Source organism: Benincasa hispida, chromosome 7, assembly GCF_009727055.1.
Source record: "Benincasa hispida cultivar B227 chromosome 7, ASM972705v1, whole genome shotgun sequence".
In the NCBI taxonomy this organism is placed as follows: Eukaryota; Viridiplantae; Streptophyta; class Magnoliopsida; order Cucurbitales; family Cucurbitaceae; genus Benincasa; species Benincasa hispida.
In genome coordinates this window covers 33,817,662-33,836,391 of record NC_052355.1, presented here as the reverse complement: position 1 = coordinate 33,836,391, position 18,730 = coordinate 33,817,662, and the positions used below count along the sequence as shown (strand labels likewise).

The 18,730-nt window shown below is 35.9% G+C and overlaps 1 protein-coding gene across 4 annotated transcripts; it reads right to left on the bottom strand.

Moving 5' to 3' along the window:
• Nucleotides 1-5,134: 5,134 nt before the first annotated feature.
• LOC120081464 (pentatricopeptide repeat-containing protein At2g16880) lies at nucleotides 5,135-15,730 on the bottom strand. 4 transcript variants are annotated; one of them, XM_039036348.1, is made up of 3 exons: nucleotides 13,173-15,730; nucleotides 5,921-12,181; nucleotides 5,135-5,674 (listed from the first exon to the last, which is right to left on the bottom strand). In XM_039036348.1, exon 1 carries the CDS (start codon nucleotides 15,617-15,619, stop codon nucleotides 13,268-13,270), a length of 2,352 nt encoding a protein of 783 aa, XP_038892276.1. In that variant the 5' UTR covers nucleotides 15,620-15,730; the 3' UTR covers nucleotides 5,135-5,674; nucleotides 5,921-12,181; nucleotides 13,173-13,267. The 4 variants fall into 4 exon arrangements, with proteins under 4 accessions (XP_038892276.1, XP_038892278.1, XP_038892279.1 ...); XM_039036350.1 differs by having other exon boundaries at nucleotides 12,081-12,181; XM_039036351.1 differs by lacking the exon at nucleotides 5,921-12,181 and having other exon boundaries at nucleotides 5,135-5,693.
• Nucleotides 15,731-18,730: the final 3,000 nt, after the last annotated feature.

The following is an 18,730-nucleotide window of genomic DNA, read 5'->3' as shown; positions in this document are numbered from 1 at the left end:
ATTTATAAATTTAATACCTGAATTGTTATTTAACTTTTAAGATGTGTTTGATAACCATTTCATTTTTAGTTTTTAATTTTTGAAAATTATACTTATTTCATTCACATTTCTTACAATAATCTTCATATTTCTTAAGTACAGTTGTTGAATTATTAGTCAAATTTCAAAAATAGAAACAAGTTTTTTTTAAATTTTCAAAATTTGGGTTATTTTTTAAACCATTGGTAAAAGGAGATAACAAAGAAAGAGATTTGGAAGTTGAAATAATGTTTATAGACTTAATTTTCAAAAACCAAAAACCAAAAACTAATGCCCCATTTTGTAATCAATTTGTTTTTTGTTTGTGTATTTGAAAATTGTCTATGGATACTACTTCCACCTTCAAATTTCTTCCCTTATTATCTACTTTTCACTAATGGTTTAAATAATCAAATCAAATTTTGAGAACTAAAAAAAATACTTTCAAAAAGTTGTTTTTGTTTTTAGAATTTGACTAAGAACTCAACCATTGTACTTAAGAAAGATGCAAATCATAGTAAAAAAATGTGGATGAAATATGCTTAGTTTTCAAAAACAAAAACAAAAACAAAAAACTAAATGGTTACCAAACGAAATCTAAATGATTACCAAACAGAATCTTAATAGTTCATTAATTTCCAACTTTGTTGTGCAAATTTTTTAATTTGGTTTGTTAAGCCAACTAATATAATGTTTTTTTTTCCTTCTGAAATTTATACTTACTAAAAACAATATGGTAAGTTTAAAGTCTCATTGAACATAAAATGGCAAATTGCAAAATACCACCTAAAGTATGTGGGTAGTTTCAACTATATCTTCAAAATTTCAATTATAAAAATTGAACACTCTAACTTATAAAAATGTAAAATTAGACACTTAAACTTACATAATTGTAGAAATTGTAATAAATGTATTAATTTAAAAGTTCAATTTTCATCATCTGACATTTCAATTCCTAAATATCCAATTTTAACATCTATATAAGTGTGCGGACTCAACTTTTGTAATTAAAAATTTGAATGTATAATTATAACTACCATCGTACTTTGTTATTTTAAAAATTGTTTTTACAGTTCAACGTAAAATTAAACTCTTAATCTAATAAATCAAGTAATTTTGAATACATTAAAAAAATATTAAAAAAAAAAGGTTAGATACAAAATTAAAGGGCAATTTAAGTAATCTTGGTCAAAATGTTGGAGTGACACGTGTAAGAGAAAAATGGAAATTGGTCGAAGTGGTATTTTTAATAATAATCAATATATAAATAAATATATAAAAACTGGATAGCATTAAATAATTGGGATAGAGAGAGCGAAAAAAAGTCCACGCGTCGTTGCTTATTTGGACTTAACGTTGGCGTTTGGGAACTCCAACCCACACGCTTTCTCTCTAAGGCCGAACCAACTAATTTAAAAGTTTAATACCATATTGTTCTTCATTAAAAATAATTTAATAAATTCAAATTCAAGTTTTAAAAAAAAATCAAATTTCATTTTATTTCATCTGGATACAGTATCCTATGCTATTTTTTGTCCTAAAACTTTTGTGTTTAATCAACAGTGAAATCTCTATAGGATGATGACATTTCAGCTAAAAACAAGTTTCAATAATTCTATACTTTAGATCTTACTTTTACTCACAATTATTTTGGTGGCCACAAGCTCATTTAAATCCAACTCATCTCGAAAGTACAACAAGTACTTTACGTATCAATCCAAATGCGTTACAACTTCAAATGCTTAGGTAGCATAAATGACTAAGCAAGAGAGAGGATTCTAAGAACCGAAAAATTAAGTACGTCTGGTAACGTTTTATTTTTTCTCTTATTTACTCTTTTTCAATAATCAAACAAAAGGATGTTTCATAATTATTTCTTATTTCTCATTCTCTGAAATTTTGAATTAAAAATGTTGATTCTATATGAAAATTAGTTTCTAAAACTATATATCCAAAAATATTGTTTTACTTTTATTCTTAGATTTCTATGATGCATTTTATAATTCAAAAATGACAAGAAATAGTACTTTTGAAAACATATAAAGATAAAAAACAAAAAACAAAAACAAGTAGCAAACGGTTTAAAAACAAGAACGTTACCAAACAACTCCCTAAATGACTCAATTATCCTCCCGAACTACAAGAACTGTTCCCTACTAGATTCCAATGCCAAGGAGGTTGTTAGGATTGTGAACAGAAGAAAGCCCACAAATAAAGCATAATCGCTTTCTCACATTAGATTTTAGTGTTTGTTACCTTACGAAATCATGTCAGCTAAAAGTGAACAAGAGAGTATAAAGATAAGATAATGGAATCATGTTTCTTGCCAAACAAATACAAGAAAAGGAATCAAAGGAAAAAAAAGCCTATAGTAAGATTAATTTTAAACAATCCCATCTCAATCTCAATCTCAATCTCAATCCCAATCCCAATCCCAATCCCAATCCCATTGAACAAGATTAGAATTAAAGCACCCAACTTTGGGTGCAAGTTGAATGAAAGTTTGTGAGTCAGAGGTATGAGTGCAGAGTACTGTAGAATGATATGTATTGATTATTATTCTACAAAAAGTTGGAAGGCACCAGAAGGGGGGGCTCTTTCTCTTTGTATGCCCCCAATTCTCAAAAAGTTGGGTCAAAATCCATCTTTTAAGCCTCACACAACATCTTATTTTCCAACAAATCAAAAACACCTTTCAAACTAGAAGAGAGGTTGCAGAGTGCATTCTGGTTTGCATTACAACAAGCAAACCAAAGTAATCACTATTATAATATAAGTCTATGTTTAGTTAGGACTTCACTTAGTTCAAATCATTCAGTCAAATTCGACATTATTCTATTCTTACATCCCCCCTAAATTGGGTTTAATGACTCCTCCCCCACCCCTTCTTCCATAAGAATCTTCCATTTCTTGCTATGACATTCTTGCATCGGTTCAAATCAGTCAAACTAGAAGAAAGATTGTAGTGTACATTCTGATTTGCATTACAGCAAGCAAACCAAAGTAATCCCTACAATAATATACAAGTCTATGTTTAGTTAGGACTTCACTCCGTTCAAATCAGATCATCAAATTTCACATTATTCTACCCCCCAACCCCTTCTTCCATAAGAGTACCATTTCTCGCTACAACATTCTCACATTTCGATGGCTAATGTGAACTTGGATGCAGATTTATTTGATGAACAATGCCAACTATTTGGTTTATTTATGCTCATTTGAAGAATTAAAGAGCATGTTAGTGGGAAGGCTTATGTTTAAATACCAAATTGAAAGGAAAAATAGGGTGAAGGTGAATAAACTACCTACAATTATCGCCAGTTAAAATCCAACCTCCCACGTGAAGACAGGTGTTGAGAATATACCTAACAATTCTGTCCTAATCTATCATTTCCATCAACAAATTAATCAGTACAATTGTTTTCAATATAATCAACAATCCAAATAAAACTCCAACCTAAACTATGCTCCCTACTTCCCTGATATGGATAAGTAGAAAAAACAGTAACAATCAGACATTTTTTCTGGCAGTTTGAAGACTTGTATTATATATATATATATATATATAAATGAGGGAGGATAAGGATGTTAGTGGGAGAAGATAATGGAAAACTAAGGTTATGAAGTGAAGAAAGGAAGAGAGGAAGGGGAGGCAGGTATCATGTTGGTTGATGGAGAGTGGGAGTTGGTTAGTCAGTGGATGTCTACTTTCCCTTTTGACTTCTTCCCAATCATACCATAAACAGAATCAAATTAATGCAAAATATCTATGCAATTTATGTCCTATCAATTCACAAAAAGGGGTTTTGGATTCTTTTCATTTTCTACAGTTTGAGAGATTCAAGATTTACAGATTTAATCTCATGGAATTCTGCTCATCATATTCTATTTTTAGTTTTCTAAACTTCCAACAATCCAGACACTTGGGGATAAAATAGACTTCTTAAATGAGTAAAAGAGAATATTAAAAAATTGAGGGACTAAATAAAACATCTAAAGAAGTATAAGAACTAAAACGAAACATCAAAACTAAAGAGGAGTTAGATCTCAATCTTTTGGTTATCTGCTCTTGAAATTTATATTCTCAAACTTTTGCGTTTATTTCTCGTCTATGAGCTTTCAAATGTTTTCTATATACAACCATAGGAATCATTCCCATGATTTTCTGTATATGATTTAATAGAAAAGAAGCTGGATAAGTTCAATCAAGTGTCCATTCTCGAAAAGAATTCGAGCTTCTATTAAATTATTAATGGAAAGTTGATCAATTGAGAAATCAAATCAAAACCAAAATGATAGTTAAGTTTATTATTACTATTTCATAAGAAAAGCGAAAAGGTTTAAAACCTCATTCCTAGATTAGAAAATATATGAACCATGAACATAAGCATATGTACATAGTCACATACGAAAAGTACGGAAGGAAAAGATAAAGAGAAATACTAAAATCCCCTAGAAAGGCTAACCTTCTTTTGCTTGTTATGGAAAGTGACACATTCGATCATATCCAAAGGGATTCTTTGGGACTACAATAGTGTATGTACTAGAGTGTTTCTGAGAGTTTGGACCACAATTTTATAAAAATGAAATGTTCAAATGCGCATTTTATGTGGACATCTTTTTGTAGACTTTCAATGTGGAGTTGGCTTGAAACAAATAGTATTACTAGTACTCGATGATAGAGGAGGTCCTTTTCTACCCTTTGTTTCAAGATAAGGAAGAGGTTTTTAAAGTGTGCTACCTTTTCTGCTGCTGTTTAGCTCGGTAGAAGATCATTTTTTATGGTGTTAGGAACTTAGGAGGCCTTCAAGGAGGAATGTTTGGTTTGTTTGCAAGAAGTTTTGTAATAATCTTTTGTTTCTAACTATTAACAACATGAACAAGTACAGTCCTGTAATTTTTGTAATTTTGAATTGCTTTATTCCAGCTTCTTTTGTTGTCGGCTATCTCCTCTCCTATATTGCTTCCTTGCATACCTTCATTTGCTTCAATGAAAGTTTGGTTTTCTATTAATAATAAAGAACTTTTGGAAGTTCAAAACAAATAAGCCCATGGCAATTGATACGTCAAAATTATAAGTTACTGTTTCTAATACTCCCCCTCATGTATAATGAGATTTTCCTTCCGACAGTTGATATATATATAATGTCCAATATGAAATATCAATAGTCACAAACAATATTAAGAGGCAACAATAGATTTTCCTTTTTTTATTATTGCATACAGGAACGTACAAGATGCTACTTTATTCAACATTGTACCTTTTTTTTTTTTTTTTTTTTTTGTAAAGTGTGGGGTGGAGAAATCGAACCTCAGACTTTGAGGTCGATAGTACAAGCACTATGCCAGTTGAGCTACGCTCTTGTTGGCAACGTTGTATGAATCTAATCTCTAAGCACATTGATATAATAAATAGGAAGCTGGGAATGAATTCAGAAGTAGAACACATGGCAAATGGGGTTTGCAGGGAAGAGAAAGTCAGAAGGAAAAGGTACAAACTTGAACCAATGTAAGGCTGGCATTTTCTATATGAATCCCTTCTGCACAACGCTGCTGCCACGTGTCGAGATAGTAGGTATCAAATATCAAGAATGAGATATGCAGCTGGGCCAGTCTCCATCGAGCTTTCTTCCCTTTGCTTTAAAGAAATAAATACCTGCATGGTTTCACCAAATCTATGAAGATAAACGGTGTAAAATTCAGTATCATTTCGTAGTATAGAAAGAAGAGAACTAGAGAAGAGAAAAGACTCTGTAATGGGGGAAAATGAAGTTATAGCTTTCATGTGAAACTTGAATGATATTACACTCATACAAAGTTTCTTCAGAATAATGGTTTAGAAAATGTTAACGTCTTTGCATAAGATTTCAAGCAGACAATACAATATCAAGGTCTATACTACCTTCTACTTCGAGATGCATACTGATTATGAGTTGAATACCGTCATAATGATCCCGGGACGCTGACTGCAGCCATCACAACCGTTTTATATGATAATTTGCAGGACATTACTGCATCCAGAATCATATCTTTTTGTTTTGACGCTTCAATCATCCCTGCTAGTCTATTGGTGAAGAGTTGGTCCAGAATGTTTCCAAAACCAGAGTTTTTTATTCTTCTCTCCCGAAACCACTTCCATTTTCACTTGGCTATCAACCTCAATCAAAGTGTGGAACGAATCTGTGAGAAAACTGATAGTGTCATTTGGGAGGGCAGTGAGCCAACCAAATGAAAGGAAGAGTTCCTTCCAAAATCTCACCGCAAAATGGCAGTGTATGAAGTGGTGACTAGATGTATCAGGACCAGACTTACAAATATGACAGCAATGAGGAGAGATGGCCATGTAGGGAGAGCGGTTTTGTAATTTATCACTAGTATTGTTGGCATTGTGACTAACTTCATAGAGGAAGAATTTGATTTTTTAGGGTAGGAATCCTTCCATATAACATCATGGAAGGGGTGGATCATCGAACTCAAATCTGTCCCCAGATCATTAGATAGAGACTTAATGAAGAAAGCTCCCTTCGCGTCAAGCTCCCATATCCATTTATCCTGGTTAGAGGATAGGTGAACACCATGTAGTCAAATCATAAGATCAAGTCAATCGTCAATCTCATCATCCTTCATATTTCTCATATAGTGAAGAGACCATCCCTGTCTTGGGTTCCACGGATCAAAGATGGATGACCCTTTTTGTGTAAAAATGCAGTATAATTTGGGATAAGCACCTTTGAGAGGAGAAGTTCTGATCCATCTATCACCACCAGAAGGAGGTATTCTTCCCGTTGCCCACTTGAATTTTGACTTTTCCTTTGATAAGATGCACATGTTCCATAATGTCTCTCCATGGTCCCCTAATAGAATTTGGAAAAATGTTATTAGGCCAAGACTTCAGCGTAGTCTCTCCATATTTAGCTTCGATAATCTATTTCCATAAAGCCCCATCCTCATGGTAGTATCTCCACCCCCATTTAGCAAGAAGAGCATGTTTCTTGTCAGTCAAATTTTAAAGACCGAGACCCCCTTGTGCATGTGTCTTGGTAACCTTGGACCATCTAACGAGGTGAGATCCTTGGTCCGATGATCCCCCTTCCCATAAGAAATTCCTGAAAAGTTTCTCCAATGTGTTTGCCACAGCAGAGGCCATTTTGTATAAGGACATATAATAAGTGGAGAGATTGGATAATGTGGCTTAGAGGAGTGTAAGACAGCGGCCCCCTTTGGAGATTTGTGGGTTCCTCATTTCAACCTTTTCAACGATAGGATCCCAAAAGGATATCAATTTAGGTTTACCACATAAAGGGAGCCCAAGGTAAGGGTAAGGCCAATGACTTACTTTGCAATTGTGTCTCGTAGCAATTTATCCTAGCTCCTCAGAGGAAATGGAAATACCCATCATCTAAAATTTACTAAGGTTTATATTAAGACCCGAAGCCTTCTCAAAGGAATTAATGGTATCAAACAAATTAGCAATAACATCCTTGTTGTTGTCAGAAAAATGGCAAATAGAAGATGGTGGACCTGCAATCTATTCCCAATACAAAAACCCTTAATCCGGCCTTGAGTACTTGCTTCAATAAGCATTCTACTGAGACAGTCCATAATGATAATGAATAGGAAAGGAGATAATGGAAGAAGCCCGAATCTTTCCTCTGGGGTGGCCATTAACCAAGATAGAACAGTTGGAGGTTGATATACAATATCTAATCCATTTACACCAAGTAGAGCCGAATCCCTTAGCCTTAAGAACAAGGTCGAGGAAGTCTCAATCAACTTTATCAAAAGCCTTCTCAGTGTCAATCTTAACAATAATCCGCTGTTTCTTTCTTCTAGCATAATCTTCGATGATCTCATTAGCAATCAGGGAAGCATCAAGAATTTGACGACCCTCAACAAAAGCAGACTGAAAACGAGTAATAGTATGTGGAAGAACTTTATTGAGTCCCTAGGAAAGGACTCTGGCGATGATTTGTATTGATATGAGATAAGGCTAATGGGTCTATAGTCACCAACAGGGCGGGCGTTAACCTTTTTAAGGAAAAGACAGATGTAAGTTCCATTCAAGTTTGTGTTAATGATATCTTTCTTTAAAAAAATCTTGGAACACACTCATAGTGTCTTTAAAAAAAGACAGATCTTCATTCTCGCATCTCAGAAGAGCACAATCAGCTAGAAAAGGATTGACAATACAGAAAAAACTAATGTGTTGTTGCAATGCCCTAGTGATCATGTACCAATCATCGTGAAACAATTTCCTGTAAACAATAACTGATGTATCAAGATTGGTCCGCGCGTGCGTGGTAGCGATCTTTTTAATAAGAAGGGTTAAAGGCTCCTTTCGCAAGACCGCTTTGTAAGATGGAGCTCTTTCTTGGCATTGATTATAGGGTTGATGGGGTCGTTGGGCTTTCGAGGGGAGTAAATGTTTCGGTGGGGTAGGTATGATTCGAGATTGCCCATTGAGAATATTCAAGAAGCCAAGCCAACCTTTTTTGGCCTCACCACAGGGATTAGTACCTTATTTAAAACCATCATTGCTTTCAAGCTTTGCTATTTCAACTATGATCCCCTTTCGGATGGATGTCTTCTCCACCCAAATCGTTCGGTCCTCGTGTCAGGTTTCTCTGAAGAATCATTGATTCAGCGGTACATGTTGCAGATCTTTAAAGCAGTTCAGTCAACCAGCAAACGATGGGTCTCTTGATGGTAATGAAAAAGGATCGATTCTTTGTGGTCTCAGTCATTTTTGTAAGATCAAGACCATGGAAATGATCGATAGTGAAGACATTCCTCTCTACTTGAAATGAAAGGGGTTTGGCAGATGACATGGTTTGGGCTGGGGAAAGGTCAAGGTCGGAGAATTAGTCGGAGAAGGAAGATGGGCAGGGGGCTCATGTAGGAGAGGGCAACATGTGAGGAGAGAGAACAGAGCATCTCGAAAGTGTTCTTTCTTAAAAAATATAAAGAAAGTGAATTTCACAATCACTTGTTTTTAAGAATACTCAATATTAAGAATGAACACCTGACCTTCATCACAGTTACAAAATTTCATAACCCACTAAGCCATGCAGCAATGGCTACTTATAAAAGGAATGGAGAAGGATGGGAAAGGTCAGAAGAAGGCTGGCAGGATTTAAACACAGTGTATGGAAAGGACAATTGGTAAAAGGTTTGGTATGGTCAATAAATGCTAGCGTGTAGAGGTGTATAAAACCAGATCTGAAGGAGAAGTTTCAGATGGGGCAGCTGATGAAAAACGAACAAAGGTAGGCTGCTAGTTGGCTTCTCGATAGAACATCTGATCCGTAGTGTCCTCGATAGTGCCCTTGATGTGATTAGTTAATTTTGTCTTATGAGCAAGGGGGGGAGAGATTGGCTTTCCATACTTTGTTGTTCACACGCAGCCAAGGAATCACCCCATGCTTCTCGGCAACGTACTCAATGTGTAGTATAGCTTCGAAGAAAGGTTTAATATGCACGAAAATCACCTATGTGGAAGGAGAAGGGAGAAGGATAATGGCCTGTGGAAACCTACTATGTTTTTTCTTCACTTCCAAACAAACTTCCATCATGTCTATACGAGGTAATGTCTTCTTTGCCACTTCCAACAAACCCCCACAAAAATTACCAATAAAAGTGAATTGCAACCATCAATCAATGGGGAGATTTCTAACTTTAATCCATCCTTCATAAGAAGACACTTTCTGATCTTTGTAGTACGCCTCAATGCTCTATGATTCGAATTTCACCATGAAAGAGCCAACCTTATACCAATCACAGATATTGCTTAAAACCAAACCTTGTTCCTTATTTTCAACCGCTAAGATGGCCTTGTTGGGTTGTAGAGGGATAATGGAGCCAATGTCAGACACTTCCCTTGGTAAAGTCCTAAGACTTTCAAACCAATCGTCTTGGAAATTTTGCCCGTTGATGATGATGGTTGTATCAGGGTAAAAGGCTGCAAGCTCGCTAGATAGAGGAGGAGAAGAAGAGGGTGGAGTGTTATCTATCAAACAAAAGGGTGCTTTTGGTTGTGGTTCACAAGGCTTCTTGTGCTTTTGTTGGGCATCTTTGTAAGATAAAGATGTGGATATAACGTTTGTCTATTGCTTAACGATGGGTTGTGTTTGTGGAACATTGAGAAGAAAGAAAAAACCTTTCCAACTGACTTTATTGTCGCCATTGGGTAGGATAAAGTTTGTTTAACCCTCCATACACTCGAGTTTGATACTCTCTCCCACCGAAAGATTATATTCAATTAGTCGAGACTTGTGAAGAACTTTTGGTTCAAAGGTGACTCAATTTGATGTAGCTTAAAGAGATAAAAGGAGAACTTTCTCCAAGAATCAAATCAAAGTCTTTATTGTGAATCAAAAGTTACCAATACAAGAACACAATCTCTCTATTTATAGAAAATTGGAAAGCAAACTAATATTAATCATAATTAATCAAAGAAACTAATCTAAATCCTAATAAACCAAGGAAACTAATCTAATTCTAATCAACCATGGAAACCAATCCCAATCCTAATCAATTAAGGATTTGACTATAATACCCCAATTTACCTTAATCCTACTACATCATTCTATCCCTCCCAATAAAAACTATCCTCGAGCTTTAAAACGAAAATGAAGGTAAAAGTAAAAAAGTAAGCCAACACATCTCTGAACATCAGGCACCGATAACAATCAATTTTCATGAGCCACGCCAATATATTGAATATTTGATTTTTGAAAGAGAATTACTTTCATCAATACTATCATCAATGAACCCAAGAATTAAGTTGTTCAAAAAATCCTTTGTCGTTAAAATATATGCAGACTCCTCAAAGAAAGGAGGAAAAATATTTTCGGTTTTCTTCGAATTAGGTTGCCCATGAATATCTTTTTCTTCCACACTTGAAGAATTCACATCCTCCCAATATTTCCTTTGATATAACCTTGATCTTGGTTGTTCTTGAACGAATTTTGGTAATCTTGGACATTTCTTGCATGCCATTGGTGGTGTTGTTTCTCTTGTTGTCTTTCTTGGTGGCCAAGGCTAATTTCAGGTTTATTCTCTTGCGATGGAGGTAGTTGTGGTTGGTTGTGTGCTTCATTTAATTGATCTAACCAAATAGACACATTCTTTGCACTGGCTTCATCTTTTTCAACACCTCCATCGTTGATTTCATCGATTAATTGTTCCTCATCATCTAGTTCGATTGAGCAACCTCCATGTTAGTCCCATCGATTTTTTCTTCTTCCAATGCAAGTTCCTTTTCGATCTTTCTACCTTCCTTATTCAACTCGTCTTTCATTGATTTTTTATTTTCTTCTACTCTGTTCATTTTTTTGCGCAATTTCACAACCCATTTGGATGAGTTCTTGATCTTCTTGAGTGACTAAATGTAATTCTCGATGGTTTCTTAAAATTGAAGATTATAATTTTGCCTTTCTTGAATTTTTTCCAAAAGGATCCAAATTATATCCATTCTCTTTTGAAAGTCCTCTTGATTGATGTTTTTATTTGAATATTTATGTTTTCTTGAAAATGTTTCGACCTCCAAATTTGTGTTGAAATGAATCATAGGTGTTCTTTGATGTTGGTCATAATAATTTCTCACTCTATATCATTTTCTGAACCATTTAACTCCCAATTCTTACGTCAATTTCTTGAGAAACCGGTTTGATTGGATCATCGGGCTTTTTGTTGATAATGCCGCCTTGTTATTCCGTTCCAAACTGCATTAGAATCTTCATCGAAGTCGCTAGAATCACTATAATCAAATTTCAAATGTGGATGACGAAAGGTTCTTGAGAAAATCGAGCACGGTCAAAATTATTATGTTGGAATTTTTCTTCTAAATCACTTGAGTCAGAATTCTAGCATTGCTTTTGTGAGTAAATTTGACTTTCTTGCCTATACCAACTACTATATTTTTTCTTCGGTGTCTTCCTTGATCGGTAATAGTCCATTCTTGAAAAATCTTGAAAAAAAAATTCGGTATCTTCTTTCTTTTCTAGAATTTAAAGGGTTCCCCCTATATAGATGTGGATTGTTCAACAACAAGCACAACTCACGAAGCTCTTCTTGCGATCGGCGTCGCCAAGAGTTTTCTGGTCTTCCATCAACGACAGTCAACACAATGTAGACGATTGCTCTGACACCAAATTGATGCAACCTAAAGAGATAAAAGTAGAACATTTTTCAAAGAATCAAATCGAAGTCTTTATTATGAATCAAAGGTTGCCAATACAAGAATACAATCTCTCTATTTATAGAGAATTAGAAAGCAAATTAATCCTAATCCTAATTAATCAAAGAAACTAATCCTAATCCTGATAAACCAATGAAACTAATCTAATTCTAATCAATCATGGAAACTAATCTCAATTCTAATCAATTAAGGATTTGACCATAATACTTTAATTTACCCTAATCCTACTGCATCAAAATCAAAGAAGAAAAATAGTGTGTAACCATGACGAGGATCCTTTCTTAAGAGAGAGAGAGTAAAGGATTTGTCCCTAAATGCTTTGGTGATCCTAAAGCCATGTGAGACTTCTATAGAAAAGGTTTTCCTATCTATGGTAAAGGAAGGTGAGACTTTTATCAATTGCAAATATTTGTACATCTGAATAGTTCTTTCCCCCAATAACCATAAGAACTACTAGTGCAGTGTAGCTTTTGATATGCTTTCTAGAATTTCTTTTGACACTTCGTAAATGTTCTCGAGTATTCTTTGTGTTAGTTTTTGGTCTCAGGTAAATATTGTTTTTAGGAAACAAACAAATATACTCCAACAAAACAAGAGAACAGAGCCTAAGGGCAATGGGTTGAGAGGACCCCTTCCAAGAAGACTAAGTTTTAGGCTTTTAATTATCATGGGTTAATGTTTTATTCGTTTAGTTGTTCTTTTACCTTTTTTGGGCTACTGTCCAGCCTATATAAGGTTGTATCTAATGGCCATTTGAGCTATCATTTGAAGTTTGAATAAAGAAGTTCTTGAGGGACTTACATTAACTACTCTAGTTAACATAACACCACATGATAGACAGCTATATGCAAGCGGGAAGTATTAAAAAAATGCATAGGAAGAACCAAAACTAAAGATGAAATCATCAAAGTAAACCATCACCAATGCCTAGTAAAGTAAATTTGTCCCAACGTACCTACATCCTTGAGCTGAAAACCCCTCTGGATGCGAGTAGAAACTGAAGAAAGGGTTGTCCTATTTGACATTGGTAAAGTCCTAAAGATTTCGTAATCATCGGCTGGCCTTTGATGTGCTTTTACGTCTCTTAATCAGCCCTTCCATCAAACTTAGGTAAGTATATTTGTTTAAAACAAAACCTTTCTTTGTAACTTCATCAAATAGGTGCACTGCATCCTTGTACTTATGTTGATTGCACAGTTCATTGATCTGATTAGTGTAAGCCATAGACTTGGAATCAATGTGTTCTGAAATTTCAGAGGTTAACACATTCTGCCCTTTGTCCAATTTTAAATTCTGATCATGCAATATTCCTGATTCAACCATTTTCAACAAAAAAGCCTCTGCCTCCTTAATCCTTCCTGCATCTGTTAGAGCATCAAGAATCACATTGGATGTATAATTATCAGGTCCTAATTTTTTCCCTTCCATTTCAGTAAGAAGATCATAAGCGTTCTCGAATTTCCCTGCTTTGCACAGGCCAGATATTAAGGTATTATATGTAACTACATCGATGCCTTTCCCTTCAGAAACCCAAGTATTGAACAGCTTAAGAGCCTTCTCTAGCATACCCTCTCTACATAACCCACGAAGAAGAATATTACAAGTAAAGACATCTGGTTTGAATAAATTCTCAATCATTTTGTTATGGAATTGGAATGCTTTTTCCACATTCCCTTCACAGCAATAGCCATGAATAATTGTGTTGTAAGTAGTACCATCAGGGACTAATCCACTCTCAAGTAGCTCATTCAGCTTATCTATAGCTTGATCAGTTTGCCCAGACTGACATAGTCCTCCAATTACAGAATTATAGGTGAAGATGCTTGGAATGATCTGTCTTTCCTTCATTTCATCCCAAAGATTTAAGGCTCTGTTTGCCTTTTCATCTTTGAAGTAACCCAGAATCAGAGTACCATAACTAACCTCATCAAGAATATAGCCCCGCTTACTAGCACTGCATAGTAAGTTATATGCCTCATCGAGCTTTTTCTCCTCACAAAGAGAATGGAGGATAATATTCAGGGTGCAAGTATCAGTTTTCAAACCTTTACCGATCATTTCATTCATCATTCTAAACGCTTCTCCCATTTTTTTAGCTTTACAATAAGCACTTATTAGAGTATTGTACGTCATACAGTCAGGGGAGAATCCATTTTCTTCCATCTTATGAACAGTTGTAGTTGCTTCATTCATATTTCCTTCCTTACATAACCATTTCACCATTATATTGTAAGTAGATGCATTACACTTCACTCCTTTTTTATCCATTTCTTCAATCAAACTATATGCCTCAGAACTACCCCGCCACTCAAAACACCCATCAATCAATGTGTTATAGGTAACCACATCAGGCAATATTTTGATTTTCTCCATCTCATCTCTTAGCCTAAAAGCCTCATCAATCTTACCATCATTACAAAACCCACTAATCAACATATTATAAGTCCAAACATCAGGTAACAAATTATTCTGCGTCATGAGTTCAATTATCCCGGTGGCCTCCTTCAGCCACCCCAGTTTGCAATACCCAGAAACCAAAATATTATATGTATTCCTATTTGGAAACAACCCTTTATTCTTCATATCCAACAGCAAGTCCCGCGCCTTCTGTAACTGTCCCTTCTTGCATAATGCATCCAATATCGTATTATAACTCACATTATCCGGTACACAACTAAACTCACTCATTTTATTCACCAAATCCAGTGCATCCTTAAATTTACTCTCCAAGCAATACCCATATATCAAAATATTGAAGCTATAAGTATTTGGTACAACGCCGAGTTTAATCGAATCCTTGAACACCTCTCTAGACAACAGAATAGAACTCGAAGAAGGGTACCTTACCAAGGAATTCAGCAATGTGTTGCACGTAAGCAAATTTGGCCGGTAATTAAGCCGCTTCATCTTATTGAAAATCTGTGCAGCAAGATGGGGCTTACCCATTTGCACGTAGGCGCCAATGGAGGTATCCAAAAGAGCCTTGGACGGCCTGGGAAGACCACGACTGGGATGGAGAATCAACCTTTGGAGTTCATGTTGGCGATCGGAGGCAATGAAGGAAACAAGGAGGGATTTGGCATCAGAGTACTTGTTATGGCGAAACAGAGAAGGCAAGAGGGTGAGAAGAGAAGATAGAGAGTTGTTCGGTGGGGAAGAGAAAGAGGGAACATGTTTCTGGGCCCATTTGAAGAGAGAGAGGAGAACAGAGGGACGAGAATTCAGAGCTTGAGAGGCGAAAATGGAGGATATCAAGGAAGGTGAAAGATGTGCGGCGTACGGGGCGAGTGCATCGAGAGGCGCTTTGGTGGATTTAAGGATCGTTGTTATGGTTTGAATCAGTTGCTGTTCTTGATTTTGTTGCTGGGTTGGTCGCTGATTTGAAGTTGAAGGAGTATCCATGGCCACCCAATAATGGCTCCTAGGGTTTTAGCATTAAGAATCTCTGAAACTGAGAGATAAGAAGAAGAAGGCTTCTTTTCAAAATGGCAAATACAAGTTCGGGGATTTTAGAAATTTAGAAAAATTGACAAAAATGACCTATTTGGAGTATGATTTTGTATTTTTTACCTACTTTAAATAAACAAATTTTTTTTTTTTTATCCTTTGATGATGAAAATAATGTAAGCATGAAAAATATTGATGGTACAATTACTCTTATGTCCCTTACTAAATTCTCACTTCCAATTTCAACAACCAACCTACCAAATTAATTCAAAAAAATTCTCCACCTCAAAAATTTATTCACAAAAAATTATTTTTCACATTCCAACACTAAAAACTCCTCTACCAAATTTAATTTGTTTACAACCCCACAAAAAATTATCTACACCAAATATTTTCCATAATGATATTTTATATAAAAAAAATATGAAAAAATAGTTAGTCAATCGTATAGCAATGTGAAGAAATATTAGACGAATATTCACCGAAGCTGAGCGATTATTGGGACTGGGTATAGGGAGGGCAGTAGAAAGGGGGCGTAAAGAGAGGGGGGCGAGTATTGGGACTACGATCGCTTAGTACCATCGCTTAGTACTAAACGATCACTTAGTTATGATCGATGGGAACGGGAGGGCACCGGGTAGAGAGGGGCGCGCAGAGAGAGGGGGGTATGGGACTAAATGATCGCTTAGTAGTACTAAACGATCACTTAGCTATGATCGATGGGAACGGGAGGGCATTGGGTAGAAAGGGGGCGCACAGAGAGGGGGCGGGTATAGGACTAAACGATCGCTTAGCTATGATCGATGGGAACAGGAGGGCATCAGGTAGAGAGGGGGCAGGTATGGGACTAGACGATCGCTTAGTAGTACTAAACGATTGCTTAGCTATAATTGATGGGAACGGGAGGGCACCGGGTAGAGAGGGAGCGGGTATTGGGATTAAACAATTGCTTAGTACCATCGCCTAGTACTAAACGATCATTTAGCTATAGAGCTAAGCGACCGTAGCATGGGAACTAAACAATACGTTGAATTTTTTAAACGATAGCACTACACGATCGTTTAGCCACGATGTGCGCTAAGCGATGCAATCGTTTAGATGTAGAGCTAAGCGATCGTGGCGTGGGAACTAAACGATACATTGGATTTTCTAAACAATAAAGCTAAGCGACCGGTTTTCTCAAGGTGCAATCTGATTCAGCCCCTTATTAAATGCCCATTTTCAATTGCAACCATCAATCTACCAAATTAATTCATATTCCACCTAAAATTAATTTATCCAAAAATCATTTATAGACTTGTATCTCTTCATCAAATTCACTCCATCAAATTGTTAAATATATTATTTTTTAATACCCGGTCAGGCTTCACCAGGTAATAAGCAAAAGTTAGATTCCCGGTCGTGCTTCACCGGGTTACCCAACCGGATGCACACAAAGTCCATGATTCTGTTTTTTGGCCTGGTGGTGGACCCGACCGGATAGACCACGGGGCCAAAAAACAGAATCATGTTTTTTTTTATTTTGATTTTTTATTGCATTATATTAATACATTTTCTATATAAAATGTAGGAGAATGCCTCGTGTTTGGATTTGTTACGGTGGCGTTTGGAATGAAAGGGTAAAGGATTACGATGGAGGAGAGTTGCGGGGGCTTTGACATTGAATTGGGCACGACCTATAATGAATTCCTGACCGAAGTTTATAGGAGAAGTGGTATAATGTCGGGTGAGTATGATCTTGTTATAAGATGTATACTTCAATTGAGATCCAAAGCCCCTACAATTGTAATTCAGAATGATGAAGATCTAGACACATTTCTTACATGGGAAGAGGTCTCAGTAATACCTCTTTACGTATCCACGCTTCCAAAGTGTTCAACAAATCAAGGATTTCATCCAAATAATTTATATGTTCGACGAATTACAAAAATTCCTTCAACATCTAGGCCAGACTGTGGAAGATGGAGTTGGATAGTCAATTTTCTCCCACATATTTTAACTCATCACTTACTTCGTCGCCTAGTAATTTGGTGACTCATAGCTTAGGGGATGATATAGACCAAGGTCAATATTTCAATGATTGGTCTTGGAGGGAGAATGACGACGAAGAGGAACTCAAGATTAACACCCACCAAACACATTATGTAGAAGAACGAACAATCGAATACTACAGAGGCTCGTCACATGCAACGGGTCATGACTTGTCACATCCTTCTAGTAGCACAATCACCATGTCAGGTCAGTCTTATTCTTCTAAAGATGTGCAAGTTGGTGACATATTTATATCTAAGAAGGATTTAAAGATGTAGTTATCTATGTTAGCCTTTGTGCTTCCATAAGGAGGTTTATGAACTGCATTCGCCCTGTTTTAATTGTAGATGGAACACATTTAAGGGGTAAATACAGTGGTAAACTCCTGTTTGTGACTGGGGTTGATGGAAATAATCAAATATACCCAGTCGCATTCGGTATATCTGGTGGAGAAACTGATGAATCTTGGGTGTGGTTCCTTCAACAATTAAAATGTGCAATTGGGCAAGTTCATGATTTGGTTATAGTATCAGATAGACACCCTAGCATAAAAAAGACAATTATCACGGTCTTCCCAAAAGCATTTCATGGTATCTGCATCCATCATTTGAAAGCTAATTTATTAGTTAATTTTAAGAATAAAGATATTTTCGATAAAGCAGCAAAGGCAAGTCGTGAGTATGTGTTCAAGTACCATTGGAGTCAATTTGCAGGGTATCCAGGTGCACGCAAATACCTAGAGGATATCGGTCTTGAGCGGTGGGCTAGGGTGTACCAATGTAATAGAAGATACAATCAGATGACAATAAATCTCGCCGAATGCATAAATGGAGTGCTAAAAAATGCACGACAGTTACCCAATCACTTCATTTCTAGACCATATTAGAGGTTGGTTACAGGATTTGTATTACAAACGTCGAACGAAAGCATCAAACAGTACATCAAGACTGTCAGACTATGCAATGACAATAATTCGTGACGCGGTGAATAAATCGAGTAGATATGAAGTCCGACCAATTGACCAACATGAGTTCA

Excerpts from the sequence above, each read along its gene's own strand:
- LOC120081464 (XM_039036348.1), bottom strand. The coding sequence starts at position 15,619 with ATGGATACTCCTTCAACTTCAAATCAGCGACCAACCCAGCAACAAAAT.